We start from the raw sequence: 25,388 nt of genomic DNA on the forward strand, positions 1-25,388 counted from the left end.
TGGGCGGCGGCTTCCTGCACCCACCTCTCTGAGCAGAGTAGAATTGACATGGTGCCTATGCATTATTTTTACACTTGAGGTATATTACTATGGATTCCCATCTCCTTCTTTAAGTAGTGCCTGATCAGGGAAACGTGTAAAGGTTTCTGCACTGCTCCTTTGGTTACGATGATACCTCCTTGTCACACAATTTCTGCAGCATAAAAAAGTCAATTCATACACACTCAATGAATGGAACATGTAGAAATTTTAGCCATAGTGACTGATTTACAGACTTGACAAATAAGCGGCAATACAACAAAACACGTGAATAGTTTTGATATAGAATAATACGTACTATAGCATCTTGAATATTTCCTTGGATTAATTTGATGATCAAACCTTCCTTGGTTGTCACCATCTGACCTTCAGCTCTACTTTTAGTTTCTACAATTCCCACTGGCTTCTCTGTGTCAGCCCTTCCTTTCATGCTGCTTTTTGGGGATCCTTCAAACATCTGATCTCCAAATTCATCTTTCAAAGCCTCAGTGAAAGCACTCACTATTTTATCATCAGTGCCCACAAGATGGATTTCTTTAATGCTGCTGTTATGTTGGTTTTCAACATATTCCCTAATGGTTTCTACAATGATTAGCGCACATAGGTCCTCAGGGAATCCAAAAATTCCCGAACTGACCGCTGGAATTCCAATGGATCTGTGACCATTTTCTGCAGCGAGCTCCAAGCTTGTAGTTATCGCTTTCCCTAGCAGCCGCTCACACTTCCTCTTTGAAGTGGAATCCCATCTGGGCCCAACAGTGTGTATAACCTGCTTGCATGGCAGATTACCAGCATGAGTGATTACTGAATCACCAGCTGATAATGTCCCTTGTTCCCTAACAATACGATCACAGTCGGTTTGTAGTCTGGGACCTGCAGCCTGTAACAGAGCTAATGCAAGCCCCCCAATGTGCTTCAAATCTTCATTGGCTGCATTAACCACGACATCAACACAGTGACGGATCAGGTCATCTTTATAAACTGCAATGACGACTCCATCCGGAAGGTTTATTTGGCAGCGAGGTTCACCCAAGCTCATTTCACCAGCTGTGAATACATCTTCTCCGTCTTTCTGCAAATATATCAAGCAGTTGAATTTATTCTTTGCTGTATTAACATACATTTCTTCATTGCTTATGCAGAACTTTTTTGCTCCTGGTTTATTAATGCGCAGAGTATCAGAATGCAGTGAGGATAAAAGTCTTTCTATGCGGGCAGCGGCCTCCAGCACGTACAGTCTTGAACCTTGCAGGGAAATAATGGTTTTCTGTTTAATTACAAGTTTGACGCTGTTATTTTTAATTTCCTCACAAAGTGTTTTTCTTTCCTCCATAATAAACTTTGTGACTGCCACAGATTTCACCGGAATGTCCTTCTGTATTGGAGTGTTCTTCTCCAGAAAGTCATTAAGCTGTTGGTAGGTATCTTGTGCTGGAGAGGAAAGGCCAGTTATAACCACCTGATTCTCAGCCCCTGTGGGAAATTCCTCAATCAGAACAGTGCACTTCTCTGGGTTAAATACTTCACATAAATGTGTCTTGATGCTTATCCACTCCGTCTTTTGGATAATGTTCTTTTCTTCAACATTAATTCGCTTACAAACTATCTCACATTTTATTTGTTCTTCGGCCTCGGACAGATCCTTCACGGAGTAACCAGTTAGTCTAACACTGTTACCTTCAATCTGAAACATTGCATTAATGTTATGACGTATGAAGAGGAGACATGACAGCTCCTCGCTATCGGCAAACCCCAGGAATTGGATGATGTGATGATCAAGGTGAATGGTTTTGTGATTCAGCTTTTGCTCCATATTTAGTATCTCACATTTGGCCCCGTACATTTCCTCTTTGAGCCCACAGAGCAAAACATTCTTTGCTGATACATCATAGGACATCTTCAGTTCTGGGAAGTCCATCAGGACGTTCTTCTCCAGACCATTATTGCACAATATTTCATAGAGTGCGGGGGATAGAGGCACAGGGGTTGTTGAGCTTTGATTTTCTCTTTCCATTTTCTTAGTGATATCTTGTACCAGCTTCCTGAATGACTGCTCTATCTTGTTAACATCCTTTGAAAATCCCGCAAGGAAAACCTTCTCCTTAGCAAGATCTGGCTTAATCAAGACTCCATCATACGTTGAGCTGCCGACTTCTCCTTTGATGGCTTCCCAAACCGATCTATTCACATCGTACTCTGTGGCTTTGTACTTTGAAATAACAAATGAGAACTCTGTGCTAACCTGATCGCTCCATGTTCGGACAATCCTTGCCATGGTCCTGAGATGATTAGATACGGTCTTGGAAATGCAAAGTTTAATAACAGGGTTTGGGCAGTCTAGCTCTGGCCATGTGATCTCACAATTATAATCCGCCATCTTCTTGTTTATGTTGAGTTTTAACTGTGCATCATTCAGTATAAATTCCAATATGTACGGACTCATAGGGAACTCAAGCGGTTTGGGTATTGTTATACGAGGTCCTCTCCTCCCATATAGTGATACACCCAGTGAGACATAGTAAGGATAGACTGATATCGGCTTCTTCCCAAACACATGCTGCTTCTCCAAGACAGTCTTTATAACTATAAGAAATAGAGACGCAGATAGTTAGTTTACACGTAACTGATCATTCCATATAACTACTCCCTAACTCCCATTGCACCATACAAGCACTCACACTGATCCATAGAACCTCTCTCTGTACCTTCTCCTACTGATCCATAGAACCTCTCTCTGTACCTTCTCCTACTGATCCATAGAACCTCTCTCTGTACCTTCTCCTACTGATCCATATAACCTCTCTCTGTACCTTCTCCTACTGATCCATAGAACCTCTCTCTGTACCTTCTCCTACTGATCCATAGAACCTCTCTCTCTCTACCTTCTCCTACTGATCCATATAGCCTCTCGTACCTTCTCCTACTGATCCATAGAACCTCTCTCTGTACCTTCTCCTACTGATCCATAGAACCTCTCTCTGTACCTTCTCCTACTGATCCATATAACTTCTCTGTACCTTATCCTACTGATCCATAGAACCTCTCTCTGTACCTTCTCCTACTGATCCATAGAACCTCTATCTGTAACTTCTCCTACTGATCCATATAACCTCTCTCTGTACCTTCTCCTACTGATCCATATAACCTCTCTCTGTACCTTCTCCTACTGATCCATTTAACTGCTCCATATAATAACTCCATTTGCTACATATCTCCATTCCCTATAACTCCTCCCTATAATTCATCCTTTTGCCCCATATAACCGCTCCCTAAAACTTCTCCTATTACCCCATATAACTGCTCCCTACAACCCCATATAACTTATCCCTATATCTCCTTCTATTATCCCACATAACTGCTCCTTATAACTCCTCCTACTACCCCATATAATGGCTCCCAATAACTCCTCCTATTACTCCATATACCCGCTCCCTATAACTCCTCCTATTACCCCATATAATGGCTCCCAATAACTCCTCCTATTACTCCATATAACCGCTCCCCATAACTCCTCTTATAACTCCTCCTATTACCCCATATAACCGCTTCCTATAACCCCATATAATGACTCCCTATATCACCTCCTATTACCCCATATAATGGCTCCCAATAACTCCTCCTATTACCCCATATAACCTCTCCCTACTGTATATCGCCTCCTATTATCCCACATAACAGCTCCCTATAACTGTGACGGTAGGGGTCACTGGCTGACCTAGTGGGGAGAAATCCCAGCTATTTACCCCTATAAAACCGTGTAACTGGGCAGTCCTAGTAATATTTCATCCAGCCAAATGTCTTGAATATCTGGGGAAGAACAGGGTATGTGTACATGTAACCCATGTCTGTAAGGCTTCGGTCCCGCTGCGCTCGTTGGCGCGGGCGGCCACACGCGAGTTCCCCACCAGCAGGGGAATCCTCCCGAGCCGGTCCCGGTCCCCACTGGCGGCACAGCGCACTACACGCTGTGGCGCGTCAGCCGCTATGGGACACAAGAAAATGGTGTTCCCTAGCGTTGACGCGTCACGTGGTGTGGCTGTGAGCCAATGGGGAGGGGAGGCTTCGGGAGGAGGAGAGGCTTCGGGGAGCGGGGAGGAGTGTGGAGTGACAGCAGCGTGAGTGCCTGTGTGTGTGTGTGTGTCTGAGTGCGTGCGTGCCTGTCTGTGTATGTGTGTGTGTCTGAGTGCGTGCGTGCCTGTCTGTGTGCCTGTCTGTGTGTGTGTCTGAGTGCCTGTCTGTGTGTGTGTCTGAGTGCGTGAGTGCCTGCCTCTGTCTGTCTGTGTGTGTGTATGAGTGCCTGTGTGTGTGTATGAGTGCCTGCGTGTGTGTGTGCCTGCGTGTGTGTGTTGCTTACCTTCAATCAGCAGCTCCAGCCCGAGTCCGTGGAGGGAGGGGGGGAGTGTAGCAGGTCCCTCCGCTCAAGCCACGCCCCCCCTCCCGCTCAAACCTCCCACTCCCGCCCACCTCCCGCTCCGGCCCCCGCTCCCTACAGACCGCATATCGCGGTCTGTGTATGTCAGCGCACCGCCTGTCTGCAGTGCGGGCGCGCTGACTCTGGGAGCGGGGCCTTAGCCTAAGAATGTATTTCAAAGCATGTATTCTGTCTTCCCTGTAACAATCCTTTCCCCAATCAACATTGTTGTGTGATGTGATTTGGGCTAGCTGTCCTGTCTTTACATAATTACCTTATGTCTGTATTTATGCCTGTGTTAGCAGTTCCTCCCAGATTAGATACCTGGTATTGTGTGGTGATGGCATGAACATGCAAGAAAGTAAATGAGATATTCCACTGTTATTGTTATTTCTAGGGAGAACGACTAAGTCATTCACTCAGTTGAAGCTCTCCATAGAAATAGATCAGAACAAAGGTGGGGGTGTTAGTTAAATTAATCAGTTATCAGGTCTGAACCCCAGGCACTGTTTTCTCTTGGCTGGCTGCCTTTGTTCAATAGCCACCAAGGGGTATATAAAGGGGTGCTGCTGGACAGTGCATTAGTTACCCTCAGAGGAAGAGGGCCACCAGAAGTCCACCTCTGGGAAGGAGTGTGGAGTTGGACTGTGACCTGCTGGAGGTACGTCATTGTGGTTGCTGTGTGCAGCAATTTGATATCCTGGAGCAGAGAAGCGGACAGAGTAAACCCATTTGAAGTGGGTCCCTGCACCTAGGAAAGGTAGATCACATTCCCCAGACCCCCGTAAGTGTGTATATTTTTGTATTTTGTATTTCTGTGTGTTTCCGAGGATTTATCCAAAATAAACCTCATTTTATTTCACTTGCTGTGTTTTGCCCTGTGACAGATCCCTTAAATATAAATGGTGTTAAAAGTCCTGGTCTACCGTGACAATAACTCCTCCTATTACCCCATATAACCCCTCCCTATAACTTCTCCTATTACCTATATAACCTCTCCCGCTCCCTATAACTCCTCCTATTACCCCATATAAACACTGTGAACATTCTGAACACATTATACATAAGCTTGGCCCCCTGCAGACTCACTTACCAGAACGCCCTCCTACTGTCTCTGTACGTTCTCCCTACCTAACAATTAGATTGTAAGCTCCTCGGGGCAGGGACGCCTCTTCCTTAATGTTATGTTTATGTCTAAAGCACTTATTCCCATGATCTGTTATTTATATTATCTGTTATTTATTCGATTACCACGTGTATTACTGCTGTGAAGCGCTATGTACATTAATGGCGCTATATAAATAAAGACATACAATACAATATAATCCCTCCTTATAACTCCTCCTATTACCCCATATAATCCCTCCTTATAACTCCTACAGTTACCCCATATAATGGCTCCCAATAACTCCTCCTATTACCCCATATAATGGCTCCCAATAACTCCTCCTATTACCCCATATAACGACTCCCTATTACTACTCCTATTACTCTATATAACCTCTCCTTATAACTCCTCCTATTACCCCAAATAACCGCTTCCTATAACCCCATATAACGGCTCCCTATAACTCCTCCTGTTACTCCATATAACCTCTCCCTATAACTCCTCTTATTTCCTCATATAACCCCTCCCTATAACTCCTCCTATTACCCCAGCTCCCAATAACTCCTCCTAATACCCCATATAACCCCTCCCTATAACTTCTCCTATTACCTATATAACCTCTCCCGCTCCCTATAACTCCTCCTATTATCCCACATAACAGCTCCCTATAGCTCCTCCTATTACCTATATAGCGTCTCCCAATAATTCCTCCTATTACTTCATATAACCGCTTCCTATAACTCCTCCTATCGCTTCATAACCTGGCTCCTTCATTACCAACAAGAAAAGTAGCGTCAACAAGAAATGAAGTAGGAAAAAGAATATGCAGAGTGGAGGCCTGGAACCCCGAGAGCAAATAAACATATATCAGGCACCGTTTCATTTACACGTGTAACAATGTTACCGCTTTATCCCCCATGGGTAATAGTTACCTCCTGGATCAGTAAAAGTAACGATCGCTGCATCTTCTTCAGGTACCAGCGCTGCCTCCTGCACTCCCCCACCTCCGTGCTTGGGGCTCTCAAAGTAAATAATCACGTGATCCTCACATGTGTTGGGGGGTAGATTCTCGGCCCTGATACTTTTCGTTTCTCCCAGCGGCCGCGCGGTCAGTTTGAGCTGATTCACCCTGACGCTGCCGCTAAATGTTCTAATGAGACCCGAGATATCTGGGGAAAGAAATAAGATTCACATCACAAAATGACCAGGGGGGGGGGAAGGGGATGGGAGTTCGTGGTCTGGAGCCTAACCAAGATGGCTGTGTGGAATTAAAGCTCCCTGACAAAGGAACACCAACCTCTAGCAATCGTTACATTAGCTAACGTAATAAGGACTATTTAGATCCCCGTGGACCCCCCCTTGCTTGAGCGGCGAGAGACCTACTTGAGGCTGTAGCGGGGCGGCCGGGGAGAGAAGCGGGTGGCCATTTTGTCTCAGTGCCACCCAGAGACCCAGAACAAGGGGGACAGAGGTCAGTACTGACAACACACCAATAAACTAAAAGACTGCAATTGAGTGACTTTTTCTCATAGGGGGGGAATGATTGATATGTGACAGCCTTCTGGAGCACCCTGCTACATCTCCTTATATTACCGACCTTTCATACAACCTTCATATAACCTACATATAACCACCCCTGGCAAGACAAGACGGGTAAAACTAAAATAGACAAAACACCCAAACCTATTAAGGACAAGCCAGCTGAGGGGATACCCCCAATCAGGTCCAATCTGAAGTAGAGGAGTCAGACAACTCACGCACAATTGGAAGCTCCAACTTTCAGCCATTCTGAAAGAGGAACTGCGGACCAACCACAAAGATCTCACTCGGTAAGTGGTCACGGTGGATGCTAAATTAGACCGGCTGCAAGGAAAACTAACTGAAATAGAGTCACAGCAACTGGAATGCAACAGAAGGAAATACATAACAGATACCTTTCTACTGAAAGCGAGATGACCAAGATCAAAATAAATTGGAGGATTATGAGAATCGGGATAAAAGGTCAAACCTAAGAATTATTGGGGTGCCGGAAGGATCTAAAAAAAAGAGTTAATCAGTCCTGCTGAATGAGATTCTAGGAAAGGATCACCAGAATTCAGGTTTTCAACTCGTAAGAGATCAAAGATCACCTGGTCCCCGACCAAACGCCAATGACAGACCTAGACATTTCCTGATTAAATTGCTGCGCTACCAGGATAAAGGAGCCACACTGACAGTGTCCCGGCAGAAACCGCAACTACAGTATCCTACCAACAAAACAGGATTATGATATCTCCCGACTTCAGTGCTGAAACCTCGCGGAAAAGAAGAGAGATGCTTAAATGGCAAGAACTGCCGATGAAGGCAGGAGTTAAGGTGGCCCTATGGCATCCGCCAAAACGTACGTACATCACAACGGAAAGAAACTCCTGTGTTACGAGAAGAAGGTAAAGGATTTTCTAGCTTCGCGAAAGAACGTCCCAACCGAAGGGTGACAATAGTAAATGGTTTTGTCTAAGACTTTTGTGCCAACGCTGCTATGGACAAGTTCAGGAATAATACTCACGCCATGTGGGTGGATAATTATAGTGCTCTGAATGCCTAACAGTCACCAATATGTCTCTTTTTGGGGGGTTTTGGGGTCGTGTTGTACATAATGTTTCTAGGATTGTTTATTGGTTACTAATCCATCCCATTGGATGGGTTTATTCAGAGAGCGTTTAATAACTCTGCTACTGTCTATTGACCAACGTAATTATTATATACACAAATGGAAGCCCTGCCATGAATTCTGTGTGTTCTGAGTCTGGCTGGGGACCGAGTACACAACCAATACATGTTGGTATCCTTATAAATGTATCTTTAATCTGGTTACTTAATAGTACAGAATAGTACTCACTGACAAAGCGGGTCTCTACGTAAACGTCCGAGGCGCCATCGAATCCCATTCTATCACCCTCATAAATATCTATGCACCCAATGGTAGCTCCAATATTTTTAAATAGCTCACCTCACGAATCAAGCAGAAAACTCCGGGGTTATTAAGCCTAGGAGGGGACTTCAATGCAATCACTTATCTCAAAAATCAGGCGATGGTGCTGTGACGGTCGTGAGGATTTGGCCCGGGATTAAAGGGGTTACACCCCAATTGGCCACCCTCTACTCTCACCTGGGGAGCAAGGGGTTAACTGGGCTGAGGTCCAGTAATGTGTTTTTACCTCGCGTCAATATCCAAATGCTTATTCCCCTGTAAAAAAAAATAATGTATTGTTTCTGGGCCAGTGGCTACACCACACACACCGGGGCTTAAGGGGTTAATAAGCTACCGTTTAACAAAACACAACTGTATTGTGTCTTTTCAGAAACTCTGGACTTCAAAGGGCTTGATTGAAGTTGGGTGTGAAACATACACATGGGGGTTTTGGTGCACAGTATGTTAATACCTAATTTGCAGGCCAAGGGAATATTGCTAGGAAACAGCCCTGATCAAAGGCGTCCTGTTTCCAGGAAGCTAGAGTGGGTTGTGAGCATTATAACTCACACTTACAAAGGCCTCTGATTCAGGAGGTCTGGGCATTAGGTGTGAAATCTAAAACCAGGTGACAAATGTCCCCTACCCAGGGGTCCCCGCTTCAAAGGATTTATTGATGGGGGCAAGGGGTGCGGCTACCCAAGGAGAAAATCAGAATGGGTGACCTTATTAAATATAAGAATATTATGAGATGTCCTTGGCTGAACATGCTAAGAGTTACATATGTGTATCCGTGGGACCAAGCCCCAACTAATGGTTCTAAACACTTGATATCTAACAGATACTAAGGGCCAGATATTAATATCTCTCTTAATTTTAGTACTACATGGTAATATTTAGTCTCATTGGGAGCGTCAGGTGTGACGGAATGTATTAATATGTGTCGCGGGCCAGTAAGTACTACTGAACTGAAGTTATGAAGTTATTTACAGGGTATATGGAATTTTGGTCTGTTGTGAAAACTGCAAACTCACTCTGTTAGGGTAATGAGCAGGAAGGACATCTTGCTAGAATTTACATAGCCTGGTGATCAAAGGCTAAATTGCCTAATTTTTTATGCTTGGCCAAGGGACCAAAGGAACTGAATTTTTAAGTGTGAAACTTCACACTTAACAATGGAAGTCAAACAACTTCAAAGACTTTTGCTAGCCTTTTCGGCATTTAGGGTTAAGAGATGAGTTTGACATAGTATTTAAGTCAGAGTCACCCCTTACTAAAATGTTCTTCTATACCATCTTGATTGCTGAGAGAAACGCTATGCAATGTCTTCATGCCAGAGGTCTTTTCATGTCTTTTCGTGTCTTGGGATGATGAAGATTTGCTGTATGAACTGCCAGTCCAGATGTGACTGTTTCATCATTTCCATCTTTAAGTAAGTGTCTATATTTTGCCTGTTATTTGTATATCTCGTGTGTTCACCTTTATCAAGGAATAAATTATATTTTATCATATCTAAGTCTCGTCCCAGTTCAAACCCAGTTATATATATTTATATATTTTTGGTGTAAATTACAGCCTGCCATAAAGTCACCGTGACAGGTGCCTGTTTTACAAGGGCGGACCATAGCTTACTTAAACTTGCCTCCGAAAATGCGCTCGCCGATGTCTGGGCTAACAGGTTTCCAAGATCCACGGATTAATAATAATAATAATAATAATAGGGGATTACACTTATTATTCCCCTAATCAAATAACACACTCAAGAATCGACTAATTTATAGTTGACTCAAACCAGATTGCGAATATTAAGTCATGTGATATTGGGAAGATTACTCTCTGACCACGCTATGATATCTATATCACTCCATATAGGTGTGCATGATAAGCCGCCGTTTCCATGGTCCCTGAATAGCTTTATTCCCAAAACCCCTAAGTATAAAACTCAGACACGTTACTGGTGGGAAGAATATATCTCCTTTAATGATACCGAGGGTCTCTCTCCAGACACAATATAAAGAGGCATAAAAATATAGACAGAAATTATCTAGAAAAACAAAGGACCTGGAGCGCAAACATAAAGTGGATGGTGGGGAACGTATGGACTAAAACACAACTCCTGGAATTAGATTTAGATCAAATCGAGCACTCCCTACTCCTGACGAAACACAGGTATTATGAACCCGGGAGCAAAGCTTCACCTCTATTGGCCGGCAATTTAAACAACAAAGAACTAAAAACCGCATCCCCACAATGAAGACATCTGAGGATTTGGTACATACACACCAAGGAGACATTGAAAAAGAATGTCTGAAATGTTAATCGGAGTTATACGCAACTCCATTTGAGCAGCCTGGTATCCCACCGACCTTTACAACACTAAGGGGCGTATTCTGCAAGCTCCGTTAGCGCGGCGCCGTGCTATCTGCACGGAAAACCCCATTCAAGTCAATGGGGCTTTCCGTGCAGATCACACGGTGCAGCGCTAACGGAGCTTACAGAATAAGCCCATAACAGATATTAGCTTGCCCAGGGTTTCAGTCGCGGGGAGAAACCTTTTAGAGGATCCATCTCCATCACCGAAATAGCGAGTGCAATCGCATCTCTCAAAAATGGTAGGGGTGGGGGACCAGGTGGGGATCCAAGCGTGTTTGACTAATTCTTATCTCCTGAATTATGTTTTCTATTATGACGGGTATTTAATGGGGTGTGGGAGGGGGGTTCTGTACCATTTTGAATGATGGCTGCAAACATTACATTAATACCAAAGGAGGGAAATGATAGTAGTTATTGCATGAACTACAGATCGATTGCACGTCTAAATACCGATATAAAAATGTTTGCAAAAATTCAGGTCAAGCGCCTGGAGCCCCTTAAGTGCCGATTAGTGCACGCAGATCAGTCGGGAAGACAAGGAGCAGATAATGTAAGGCAACTAATCAACATGATGCACTTATCACAGAGTGCAGATAAATCTTTACTTTTATTAGATGATGAAAATTTGACCACGTGGAATTGCCACATTGTATCTATGGGCACTGTAACAGGGACTTATCTCTGTTTTAAATAAAGTTACCTCTAATGGTCTGAGGAATTCAGAAGGGAGCTGGTTAATTGCAGCTACTCAATTAACCAGTCTCCACCTGTCTAATCAGACAGCTTGAAAAGCCTCCATGTCTGACCTAACACAGAGAGTCTTGAGCACACAGGACAGCAAGACACCAAGGGACCAGACGACTATCCAGAACCAGAGACTGACCTGAAGGGCCACCTGCTTTGAGGTACCTCTTGAGACTTTGGGGTGATAGGCTGGTAAGGGGCTTTTCCTCCCCGTCTTGCAGATAGGGACTGGGGAATTTACAAAGATTGTATGAGTTGAATTATAGTAAAGCACTCGCCGATCTATGGCTAATGTCCCACACTCAGTCACTCCTACCACCAATTGTGACCAAGCACTGCCATCTACAGCACTTATTCCCTCACCTGCTGTCTATATAAGTTTCCCATTAAACCTCTTAGATTGTAAGCTCTTCGGGGCAGGGATTTCCTTTCCTATTGTCTGATTTTGCTGCACTTATTGTATAATTATAATTCCTTGTACTATATTCTTTGTGAAGCGCTGAGTACACTTTTGGCGCTATAGAAATAAAGACATACAATAAAATACAACACAATGTACAGTACGCTGTTAGACTCATGGAAAGGGCTAATGCTAACCTGCTAGGGTAGAATGACGGCAATTAAAATGGCGATATTGCAGAAATTTGTTTATTTATTCAATTTACTGCCCATCCCGGCTTCGAAATCCTTTGTTGACAAAATCAGGAAACACGTTATGAGATTCATTTGAAAAGTAAAAAACCCTGTATTAGATGAAGATTTTATTCTCCGCCAATGAACAAGGGGGGTTAGCCTGCCCTAATATTACATTGTACCCCTCTGCGGCACCGCCCAGAGCACTCACATATTGCTACTCCGGCTGATGCACATGGGATAGAAGTGGAGGAAATCTTTACGGAGACGCAGCCTGTAGCTGCGCCACTCTCAGACCCCTCAAGTATGGACGCCGGCCCTGTATACCGGACACGGTGAGCAGGGAAACCACTGCTGCATAGCGATCGACGCCTTGTCACGGGGGGCTCCTATCTCCATACCACGGGGAAAACGTCCACCGCGAGGGGCCAGGGTTTAGAGCCTGCCCAGGGGGGAGAAGTACCGGCTCCCACAGAGACGCCATCGGAGCATTACATGGCCGTGTCAGTTATTATTACTATCAATCCACCCTCAGCCATCACTATTCTCCTATTGTATTGAGTTCAGTGCACCCCGTAGTACACACACAGGTCTCACTTACTGCGGGGTACACCTGTGTACTTCTCTCCGTCAGCTGTACAACCCGAGGGATTTTATGCTCATATTGATTTGCATATTTCATTTTCTATTCCTTATGGTTTGCGTTCCCCTACTCTCTTCCTAACACATTAATACCAGCACCGAGTATGTGTGTCTGTATTGCACATGTAGCAGAGTATGTGTGTCTGTATTGCACATGTAGCAGAGTATGTGTGTCTGTATTACACATGTAGCAGAGTATGTGTCTGTATTGCACATGTAGCAGAGTATGTGTGTCTGTATTACACATGTAGCAGAGTATGTGTGTCTGTATTACACATGTAGCAGAGTATGTGGGTCTGTATTACACATGTAGCAGAGTATGTGTCTGTATTGTACATGTAGCAGAGTATGTGTGTCTGTATTACACATGTAGCAGAGTATGTGTGTCTGTATTACACATGTAGCAGAGTATGTGTCTGTATTGCACATGTAGCAGAGTATGTGTGTCTGTATTACACATGTAGCAGAGTATGTGTGTCTGTATTACACATGTAGCAGAGTATGTGTGTCTGTATTACACATGTAGCAGAGTATGTGTCTGTATTGCACATGTAGCAGAGTATGTGTGTCTGTATTACATGTAGCAGAGTATACGTGCCTTTATTACATGTAACAGAGTATATGTGCCTTTATTACATGTAGCAGAGTATATGTGCCTTTATTACACATAGCAGAGTATATGTGCCTGTATTACACGTAGCAGAGTATACGTGCCTTTATTACATGTACCAGAGTATATGTGCCATTATTACATGTAGCAGAGTATACGTGCCTTTATTACATGTAGCAGAGTATACGTGCCATTATTACATGTAGCAGAGTATACGTGCCTTTATTACATGTAGCAGAGTATACGTGCCTTTATTACATGTAGCAGAGTATATGTGCCTGTATTACACGTAGCAGAGTATACGTGCCTTTATTACATGTACCAGAGTATATGTGCCATTATTACATGTAGCAGAGTATATGTGCCATTATTACATGTAGCAGAGTATATGTGCCTTTATTACATGTAGCAGAGTATACGTGCCTTTATTACATGTAGCAGAGTATACGTGCCTTTATTACATGTAGCAGAGTATACGTGCCTTTATTACATGTAGCAGAGTATATGTGCCTTTATTACATGTAGCAGAGTATATGTGCCTTTATTACATGTAGCAGAGTATATGTGCCTTTATTACATGTAGCAGAGTATATGTGCCTTTATTACATGTAGCAGAGTATACATGCCTTTATTACATGTAGCACAGTATACGTGCTTTTATTACATGTAGCAGAGTATACGTGCCTTTATTACATGTAGCAGAGTATACGTACCTTTATTAAATGTAGCAGAGTGTATGTGCCTTTATTACATGTAGCAGAGTATACGTGCCTTTATTACATGTAGCAGAGTATACGTGCCTTTATTAAATGTAGCAGAGTGTATGTGCCTTTATTACATGTAGCAGGCCCGGACTTAAATTAACAATTTGTTTTTACAGGACTCAATATTATTATTTTTTTATGCTTTAGAGTGTGTTTTTAAGATGTATGCCCCACTAGGCAAGATCAGCCTACACCATCCAGATGATGATAAGGGATGATCAGTTTTGAAATATTTGTAATGTTCATTGTTTTATGGTCACATCAGTTTGCAGACAATCATACAATCTCGCACAATGCTACACAGGTTAATGGGTCACAAGGGAATATATACAATGAATCCCTGCCATACTCTGGTGGCCCCCAATGACGTAAGAGAGAATTACATTTAACCTCTTGAGTAGGGATACCTTACACTAATGCCGAATTTAAAATGTAGGAGTTGAGTTGCTATATGACAGGCTCAATGTACTTACGGATGTACTGGATGATGTTCTCAATCATACAACTACATTCATTAATTTACTTAATCAAGAACAGGTACAGATTAGATTAATGGCCCTACAGAATAGAATGGCACTGGACTATATTTTAGCGTGTGTGCCCGAGTTAAAGAGCAATGTTATGTTATTTAAAGATCAAAGTGGTAAGATTGAGCATGAGGTAGAGAAGATCGCAGAGATACAGGAGAGATTAAGGAAAGGTGGAGATAAGAGGTGTTTTGTTAGGAATTACCATGTTGGTTGGTTTTCTAGAAGCGAAACTGATGGATGGATTTGTCTGTGTGCTTGCAGTTCTGATTGTTTTGTATGACTGTGTCATGTGCAGTAAATCCATACTGCAAAGGTGTGTAACACCCTCTACCCAGGCCATGCCACTGATCACAGACGACACTACGGAAGATGCAATCTCAGAAGGAAAAGTCAGTCCTCCTCAATGGAATACAGATGAAGATGATGGCAGAAAGACCAACCTGGCTGAGATGATAGCCAGCAGCTCTGTGAGTTTCCAGAACTATCAAAGCCATGCAAATTGGGGCCCTCCAGGCCAGTGCAACGCTTCTGAGTTTTATCTGAATTATCCTTAAAAGACTATGTTTTCAAGAATAAAAAGAGAGGACTGTGAAGATTGAGATAATGTGAGTGGCTATCATCACCTCCATTTTGGCCTAAACCACCATTTTCTGAGTGTTTACTATATGAATGTATATTTGTCTCATTCGTGAATGAATGAACTGTGAATGTTTGAATCTGCAGAGTATCGCTCCTAGATATAACTAACCCTTTTTAATTCCTACAAGGCAGGCAAGAATTGAAATAGCATTCGTAAGCGATTAGACATTCCTGCTGATCTGAGTTCTTTCTTATCTGACAGCTACAATACACATACAGGGCTGAACAGAGTAACTCCCTTATGTCACATGGTTAAGAGGCCCACATTATGGTAAATTATCGATAAGAATATAGCAATGTAAAGCATATATATGTATCAACTAATATATTTTTGCATGTCATCATATCATCACTTATCTGTAAGCCAGCCCCCTTAAGGGGTGTATTACTCATTTTGAAATGTATAAAAATGTGATACTAAGCAATATGTTTTCAGAGGCTTGAGTTCTTTCTGAATTCTTGTCTCCCAAATTGTGCCTTGGTACAGATAAACTCATGTGTTACGTTTTGAACCCTGTATTTGACTCATTGATCTTATTTCTAAGCTTTGACATGCCTTTATTACACGTAGCAGAGTATATGTGCCTTTATTACACGTAGCAGAGTATACGTGCCTTTATTACACGTAGCAGAGTATATGTGCCTTTATTACACGTAGCAGAGTATACGTGCCTTTATTACATGTAGCAGAGTATACGTGCCTTTATTACATGTAGCAGAGTATATGTGCCTTTATTACACGTAGCAGAGTATATGTGCCTGTATTACACGTAGCAGAGTATATGTGCCTGTATTACACGTAGCAGAGTATACGTGCCTTTATTACACGTAGCAGAGTATATGTGCCTGTATTACACGTAGCAGAGTATATGTGCCTGTATTACACGTAGCAGAGTATATGTGCCATTATTACATGTAGCAGAGTATATGTGCCTTTGTTACACGTAGCAGAGTATACGTGCCTTTATTACATGTAGCAGAGTATACGTGCCTTTATTACACGTAGCAGAGTATATGTGCCATTATTACATGTAGCAGAGTATACGTGCCTTTATTACATGTAGCAGAGTATACGTGCCATTATTACATGTAGCAGAGTATACGTGCCTTTATTACATGTAGCAGAGTATACGTGCCTTTATTACATGTAGCAGAGTATATGTGCCTGTATTACACGTAGCAGAGTATACGTGCCTTTATTACATGTACCAGAGTATATGTGCCATTATTACATGTAGCAGAGTATATGTGCCATTATTACATGTAGCAGAGTATATGTGCCTTTATTACATGTAGCAGAGTATACGTGCCTTTATTACATGTAGCAGAGTATACGTGCCTTTATTACATGTAGCAGAGTATACGTGCCTTTATTACATGTAGCAGAGTATATGTGCCTTTATTACATGTAGCAGAGTATATGTGCCTTTATTACATGTAGCAGAGTATATGTGCCTTTATTACATGTAGCAGAGTATACATGCCTTTATTACATGTAGCACAGTATACGTGCTTTTATTACATGTAGCACAGTATACGTGCTTTTATTACATGTAGCAGAGTATACGTGCCTTTATTACATGTAGCAGAGTATACGTGCCTTTATTAAATGTAGCAGAGTGTATGTGCCTTTATTACATGTAGCAGAGTATACGTGCCTTTATTACATGTAGCAGAGTATACGTGCCTTTATTAAATGTAGCAGAGTGTATGTGCCTTTATTACATGTAGCAGAGTATACGTGCCTTTATTACATGTAGCAGAGTATACGTGCCTTTATTACATGTAGCAGAGTATACGTGCCTTTATTACACGTAGCAGAGTATACGTGCCTTTATTACATGTAGCAGAGTATACGTGCCTTTATTACAAGTAGCAGAGTATACGTGCCTTTATTACACGTAGCAGAGTATACGTGCCTTTATTACACGTAGCAGAGTATATGTGCCTTTATTACATGTAGCAGAGTATACGTGCCTTTATACATGTAGCAGATTATACGTGCCTTTATTACACGTAGCAGAGTATATGTGCCTTTATTACATGTAGCAGAGTATACGTGCCTTTATTACATGTAGCAGAGTATACGTGCCTTTATTACATGTAGCAGAGTATACGTGCCTTTATTACATGTAGCAGAGTATACGTGCCTTTATTACATGTAGCAGCGTATACGTGCCTTTATTACACGTAGCAGAGTATATGTGCCTTTATTACACGTAGCAGAGTATACGTGCCTTTATTACACGTAGCAGAGTATATGTGCCTTTATTACACGTAGCAGAGTATACGTGCCTTTATTACACGTAGCAGAGTATATGTGCCTTTATTACACGTAGCAGAGTATACGTGCCTTTATTACATGTAGCAGAGTATACGTGCCTTTATTACATGTAGCTGAGTATATGTGCCTTTATTACACGTAGCAGAGTATATGTGCCTGTATTACACGTAGCAGAGTATATGTGCCTGTATTACACGTAGCAGAGTATACGTGCCTTTATTACACGTAGCAGAGTATATGTGCCTGTATTACACGTAGCAGAGTATATGTGCCTGTATTACACGTAGCAGAGTATATGTGCCATTATTACATGTAGCAGAGTATATGTGCCTTTGTTACACGTAGCAGAGTATACGTGCCTTTATTACATGTAGCAGAGTATACGTGCCTTTATTACACGTAGCAGAGTATATGTGCCTTTATTACATGTAGCAGAGTATACGTGCCTTTATTACATGTAGCAGAGTATATGTGCCTGTATTACACGTAGCAGAGTATATGTGCCTTTATTACACGTAGCAGAGTATATGTGCCTTTATTACATGTAGCAGAGTATACGTGCCTTTATTACATGTAGCAGAGTATATGTGCCTGTATTACACGTAGCAGAGTATATGTGCCTGTATTACACGTAGCAGAGTATATGTGCCTTTATTACATGTAGCAGAGTATATGTGCCTGTATTACACGTAGCAGAGTATATGTGCCTGTATTACACGTAGCAGAGTATATGTGCCTGTATTACACGTAGCAGAGTATATGTGCCTTTATTACATGTAGCAGAGTATATGTGCCTGTATTACACGTAGCAGAGTATATGTGCCTGTATTACACGTAGCAGAGTATATGTGCCTGTATTACACGTAGCAGAGTATATGTGCCTTTATTACATGTAGCAGAGTATACGTGCCTTTATTACATGTAGCAGAGTATATGTGCCTTTATTACACGTAGCAGAGTATACGTGCCTTTATTACACGTAGCAGAGTATATGTGCCTTTATTACACGTAGCAGAGTATACGTGCCTTTATTACATGTAGCAGAGTATACGTGCCTTTATTACATGTAGCAGAGTATACGTGCCTGTATAACATGTAGCAGAGTATACGTGCCTGTATAACATGTAGCAGAGTATACGTGCCTGTATTACATGTAGCAGAGTATACATGCCTTTATTACATGTAGCAGAGTATATGTGCCTTTATTACATGTAGCAGAGTATACATGCCTTTATTACATGTAGCAGAGTATATGTGCCTTTATTACACGTAGCATAGTATACGTGCCTTTATTACACGTAGCAGAGTATATGTGCCTTTATTACATGTAGCAGAGTATACGTGCCTTTATGACATGTAGCAGAGTATACGTGCCTTTATTACACGTAGCAGAGTATACGTGCCTTTATTACACGTAGCAGAGTATACGTGCCTTTATTACACGTAGCAGAGTATACGTGCCTTTATTACACGTAGCAGAGTATACGTGCCTTTATTACACGTAGCAGAGTATACGTGCCTTTATTACACGTAGCAGAGTATACGTGCCTTTATTACACGTAGCAGAGTATATGTGCCTTTATTACATGTAGCAGAGTATACGTGCCTTTATGACATGTAGCAGAGTATACGTGCCTTTATTACATGTAGCAGAGTATATGTGCCTTTATTACATGTAGCAGAGTATACGTGCCTTTATGACATGTAGCAGAGTATACGTGCCTTTATTACATGTAGCAGAGTATACGTGCCTTTATTACATGTAGCAGAGTATACGTGCCTGTATAACATGTAGCAGAGTATATGTGCCTTTATTACATGTAGCAGAGTATACGTGCCTTTATTACATGTAGCAGAGCATATGTGCCTTTATTACATGTAGCAGAGTATACGTGCCTTTGTTACACATAGCAGAGTATACGTGCCTTTATTACACGTAGCAGAGTATACGTGCCTTTATTACACGTAGCAGAGTATACGTGCCTTTATTACATGTAGCAGAGTATACGTGCCTTTATTACACGTAGCAGAGTATACGTGCCTTTATTACATGTAGCAGAGTATACGTGCCTTTATGACATGTAGCAGAGTATACGTGCCTTTATGACATGTAGCAGAGTATACGTGCCTTTATGACATGTAGCAGAGTATACGTGCCTTTATTACATGTAGCAGAGTATACATGCCTTTATTACATGTAGCAGAGTATATGTGCCTTTATTACATGTAGCAGAGTATACGTGCCGGTATAACATGTAGCAGAGTATACGTGCCTTTATTACATGTAGCAGAGTATACGTGCCTGTATAACATGTAGCAGAGTATACGTGCCTTTATTACATGTAGCAGAGTATACGTGCCTTTGTTACATGTAGCAGAGTATACGTGCCTTTATTACATGTAGCAGAGTATACGTGCCTTTGTTACATGTAGCAGAGTATACGTGCCTTTATTACACGTAGCAGAGTATACGTGCCTTTATTACATGTAGCAGAGTATATGTGCCTTTATTACACGTAGCAGAGTATACGTGCCTTTATTACACGTAGCAGAGTATATGTGCCTGTATTACACGTAGCAGAGTATATGTGCCTTTATTACACGTAGCAGAGTATACGTGCCTTTATTACACATAGCAGAGTATATGTGCCTGTATTACACGCAGCAGAGTATATGTGCCTTTATTACATGTAGCAGAGTATATGTGCCTGTATTACACGTAGCAGAGTATATGTGCCTTTATTACACGTAGCAGAGTATATGTGCCTTTATTACATGTAGCAGAGTATACGTGCCTTTATTACACGTAGCAGAGTATACGTGCCTTTATGACATGTAGCAGAGTATATGTGCCTTTATTACATGTAGCAGAGTATATGTGCCTTTATTACATGTAGCAGAGTATACGTGCCTTTATGACATGTAGCAGAGTATATGTGCCTTTATTACATGTAGCAGAGTATACGTGCCTGTATAACATGTAGCAGAGTATATGTGCCTTTATTACATGTAGCAGAGTATACGTGCCTGTATAACATGTAGCAGAGTATATGTGCCTTTATTACATGTAGCAGAGTATACGTGCCTTTGTTACACGTAGCAGAGTATACGTGCCTTTATTACATGTAGCAGAGTATACGTGCCTTTATTACACGTAGCAGAGTATACGTGCCTTTATTACACGTAGCAGAGTATACGTGCCTTTATGACATGTAGCAGAGTATACGTGCCTGTATTACACGTAGCAGAGTATATGTGCCTGTATTACACGTAGCAGAGTATATGTGCCGTTATTACATGTAGCAGAGCGCTGTCGGATCAATGCATTGGCTGGATAGATAGTTAGCAGCGCGGTATCTCACCAATGTCACGTGTGAAAGTGACCACAGCCGAGCAGATCTCCGTGATCATCTCCACGTGGAAGTCTCGGTCCTCACACAGGTTACTGACGTTCTCCAGCAGCAGATGTAACATCTCCGGGGTGCAGCTGTCCTGTATATTCTCAATGAGCAGCACTGAGGGTGGGACGTCCTGTGTCACAGGGTCTCCTTCAGGACAGGTCCCCTCTCTGGCTGCAGGGTCTGCGTTAGGGAAGCAGAAGAAGCTGCTGTAAGACAGAGGAGTTTCCAAACTCCTTCCCCAAGGTGTCTCCCCCCTCCGCACCCTCTCCCGCACACCTGCGTTCCCCCCTCCGCACCCTCTCCCGCACACCTGCGTTCCCCCCTCCGCACCCTCTCCCGCACACCTGCATTCCCCTCACAGGTCCCCTCTTTTTGGGAACGGTTACATTTTAACCCCTTACAGAGTTAATTCCTTTACTATGGCCGGGTGGCAGACCTGGTTCTGCACAGGTTTCCATTACTCCTTCATTTACAAAGGAATCGTTACCTGGATCCCGCAGGCTCTGTGTCAGCTGAGAGTCCTACAAAACACGAGCACGAGGTTAGGAAGAATCCCGACTGTAACACGCTTATATTATTATTATTATTATACGGTGTTATTCTATACGTACCGCTGGAGGCTTCTGGTCACTCGGCTCTGCGCTGCCCGCTGGATATTCTGCTCCTGGCATCGAGACGTCCAACTTTAATATCTCTCCGTGTGATACATTCAGCTGGTGAGTCTGTTTCTGGAGAACCCGCTCCCTTACTGGGAATAATAACAGAATAAGTGTCCTGCGTGTGTCAGCTCAGGAGCAGCCGAGGGGAAATCCCCGGGAATACAGACACAATACAGAGAGACCGGGGAAATCCCGGGGATTACAGACACAATACGGAGACCGGGGAAATCCCGGGGAATACAGACACAATACGGAGACCGGGGAAATCCCGGGGAATACAGACACAATACGGAGACCGGGGAAATCCCGGGGAATACAGACACAATACAGAGAGACCGGGGAAATCCCGGGGAATACAGACACTATACAGGGAGACCGAGGAAATCCCGGGGAATACAGACACAATACAGGGAGACCGGGGAAATCCCAGGGAATACAGACACAATACAGGGAGACCGGGGAAATCCCAGGGAATACAGACACAATACAGGGAGACCGGGGAAATCCCCGGGAATACAGACACAATACAGGGAGACCGAGGAAATCCCGGGGAATACAGACACAATACAGGGAGACCGGGGAAATCCCGGGGAATACAGACACAATACAGGGAGACCGGGGAAATCCCGGGGAATACAGACACAATACAGGGAGACCGAGGAAATCCCGGGGAATACAGACACAATACAGGGAGACCGGGGAAATCCCGGGGAATACAGACACAATACAGGGAGACCGGGGAAATCCCCGGGAATACAGACACTATACAGAGAGACCGGGGAAATCCCGGGGAATACCGACACAATACAGGGAGACCGGGGAAATCCCGGGGAATACAGACACAATACAGAGACCGGGGAAATCCCGGGGAATACCGCCACAATACAGGGAGACCGGGGAAATCCCGGGGAATACAGGCACAATACAGGGAGACCGGGGAAATCCCGGGGAATACAGACACAATACAGGGAGACCGGGGAAATCCCGGGGAATACAGACACAATACGGAGACCGGGGAAATCCCGGGGAAATCCCGGGGAATACAGACACTATACAGGGAGACCGGGGAAATCCCAGGGAATACAGACACTATACAGAGAGACCGGGGAAATCCCGGGGAATACAGACACAATACAGGGAGACCGGGGAAATCCCGGGGAATACAGACACAATACAGAGAGACCGGGGAAATCCCGGGGAATACAGACACAATACAGAGAGACCGGGGAAATCCCGGGGAATACAGACACAATACAGAGAGACCAGTGAAATCCCGGGGAATACAGACACAATACAGGGAGACCGGGGAAATCCCGGGGAATACAGACACTATACAGAGAGACCGGGGAAATCCCGGGGAATACAGACACAATACAGGGAGACCGGGGAAATCCCGGGGAATACAGACACTATACAGGGAGACCGGGGAAATCCCGGGGAATACAGACACAATACAGGGAGACCGGGGAAATCCCAGGGAATACAGACACAATACAGGGAGACCGGGGAAATCCCAGGGAATACAGACACAATACAGGGAGACCGGGGAAATCCCCGGGAATACAGACACTATACAGAGAGACCGGGGAAATCCCGGGGAATACCGACACAATACAGGGAGACCAGGGAAATCCCGGGGAATACAGACACAATACAGAGACCGGGGAAATCCCGGGGAATACCGCCACAATACAGGGAGACCGGGGAAATCCCGGGGAATACAGGCACAATACAGAGAGACCGGGGAAATCCCGGGGAATACAGACACTATACAGGGAGACCGGGGAAATCCCGGGGAATACAGACACAATACAGGGAGACCGGGGAAATCCCGGGGAATACAGACACAATACAGGGAGACCGGGGAAATCCCGGGGAATACAGACACAATACAGAGAGACCGGGGAAATCCCGGGGAATACAGACACAATACAGGGAGACCGAGGAAATCCCGGGGAATACAGACACAATACAGGGAGACCGGGGAAATCCCGGGGAATACAGACACAATACAGGGAGACCGAGGAAATCCCAGGGAATACAGACACAATACAGAGAGACCGGGGAAATCCCGGGGAATACAGACACAATACAGGGAGACCGAGGAAATCCCGGGGAATACAGACACAATACAGGGAGACCGAGGAAATCCCGGGGAATACAGACACAATACAGGGAGACCGGGGAAATCCCGGGGAATACAGACACAATACAGGGAGACCGAGGAAATCCCGGGGAATACAGACACAATACAGGGAGACCGGGGAAATCCCGGGGAATACAGACACAATACAGGGAGACCGGGGAAATCCCGGGGAATACAGACACAATACAGAGAGACCGGGGAAATCCCGGGGAATACAGACACTATACAGGGAGACCGGGGAAATCCCAGGGAATACAGACACAATACAGGGACACCGGGGAAATCCCGGGGAATACAGACACAATACAGGGAGACCGAGGAAATCCCGGGGAATACAGACACTATACAGGGAGACCGGGGAAATCCCGGGGAATACAGACACAATACAGGGAGACCGAGGAAATCCCAGGGAATACAGACACAATACAGAGAGACCGGGGAAATCCCGGGGAATACAGACACAATACAGGGAGACCGGGGAAATCCCGGGGAATACAGACACAATACAGAGAGACCGGGGAAATCCCGGGGAATACAGACACAATACAGGGAGACCGAGGAAATCCCCGGGAATACAGACACTATACAGGGAGACCGGGGAAATCCCGGGGAATACAGACACAATACAGGGAGACCGAGGAAATCCCAGGGAATACAGACACAATACAGAGAGACCGGGGAAATCCCGGGGAATACAGACACAATACAGGGAGACCGGGGAAATCCCGGGGAATACAGACACAATACAGAGAGACCGGGGAAATCCCAACCAGGCAGAAGAGGAGGAAATACGTGTGTGTTAGTTTCTGTGCACACTTCTTTACTCCGTGCCCCCTATTCATATTATATCCCCTTTCTCCCCCCCCCGTCTTCTCTCCCCTAAGCCCCCCCGTTTCCTCTCCTCTGTGACCCCCCAGTCTCCTCTCCCCTGTGCCCCCCAGTCTCCTCTCCCCTGTGCCCCCCCAATCCCTCCTGTGACCTCAGTCTCCTCTCCCCTGTGCCCCCCCGCCCCCGCTGTACCTGTCTCCTGGTTGAAGTGTATGAGGATGGATCCCAGGCTGCAGTCCATGTCTTTGATTACACACTCCCCTCCCCTGTGCCCCCCAGTCTCCCCTCCCCTGTGCCCCCCAGTCTCCCCTCCCCTGTGCCCCCCTCGCTGTACCTGTCTCCTGGTTGAAGTGTATGAGGATGGATCCCAGGCTGCAGTCCATGTCTCTGATTACACACTCCCCTCCCCTTTGCCCCCCCAGTCTCCCCTCCCCTGTGCCCCCCCAGTCTCCCCTCCCCTGTGCCCCCCTCGCTGTACCTGTCTCCTGGTTGAAGTGTATGAGGATGGATCCCAGGCTGCAGTCCATGTCTCTGATTACACACTCCCCTCACCTGTGCCCCCCAGTCTCCCCTCCCCTGTGCCCCCCCAGTCTCCCCTCCCCTGTGCCCCCCCAGTCTCCCCTCCCC

At 44.3% G+C, this 25,388-nt stretch overlaps 1 protein-coding gene across 3 annotated transcripts in view; it reads right to left on the minus strand.

Annotated features, from left to right (window-relative positions):
• Window positions 1–25,388, minus strand: part of LOC142499884 (protein mono-ADP-ribosyltransferase PARP14-like) — a 60,282-nt gene that overhangs the window by 29,399 nt on the left and 5,495 nt on the right. For 2 of the 3 annotated variants that reach the window (XM_075609913.1, XM_075609915.1), the window contains exons 2-6: window positions 21,740–21,876; window positions 21,616–21,649; window positions 21,090–21,308; window positions 6,491–6,727; window positions 338–2,622 (exon numbers count right to left, since the gene is read on the minus strand). In XM_075609913.1, the coding sequence (XP_075466028.1) occupies window positions 338–2,622; window positions 6,491–6,727; window positions 21,090–21,308; window positions 21,616–21,649; window positions 21,740–21,876 (2,912 nt within the window). Of the gene's footprint in view, window positions 1–337; window positions 2,623–6,490; window positions 6,728–21,089; window positions 21,309–21,615; window positions 21,650–21,739; window positions 21,877–24,953; window positions 25,021–25,388 lie in introns of those variants that run through there. The other variant, XM_075609914.1, reaches the window with a different exon arrangement.

This window comes from Ascaphus truei, chromosome 7 (assembly GCF_040206685.1).
Source record: "Ascaphus truei isolate aAscTru1 chromosome 7, aAscTru1.hap1, whole genome shotgun sequence".
Classification (NCBI taxonomy): domain Eukaryota; kingdom Metazoa; phylum Chordata; class Amphibia; order Anura; family Ascaphidae; genus Ascaphus; species Ascaphus truei.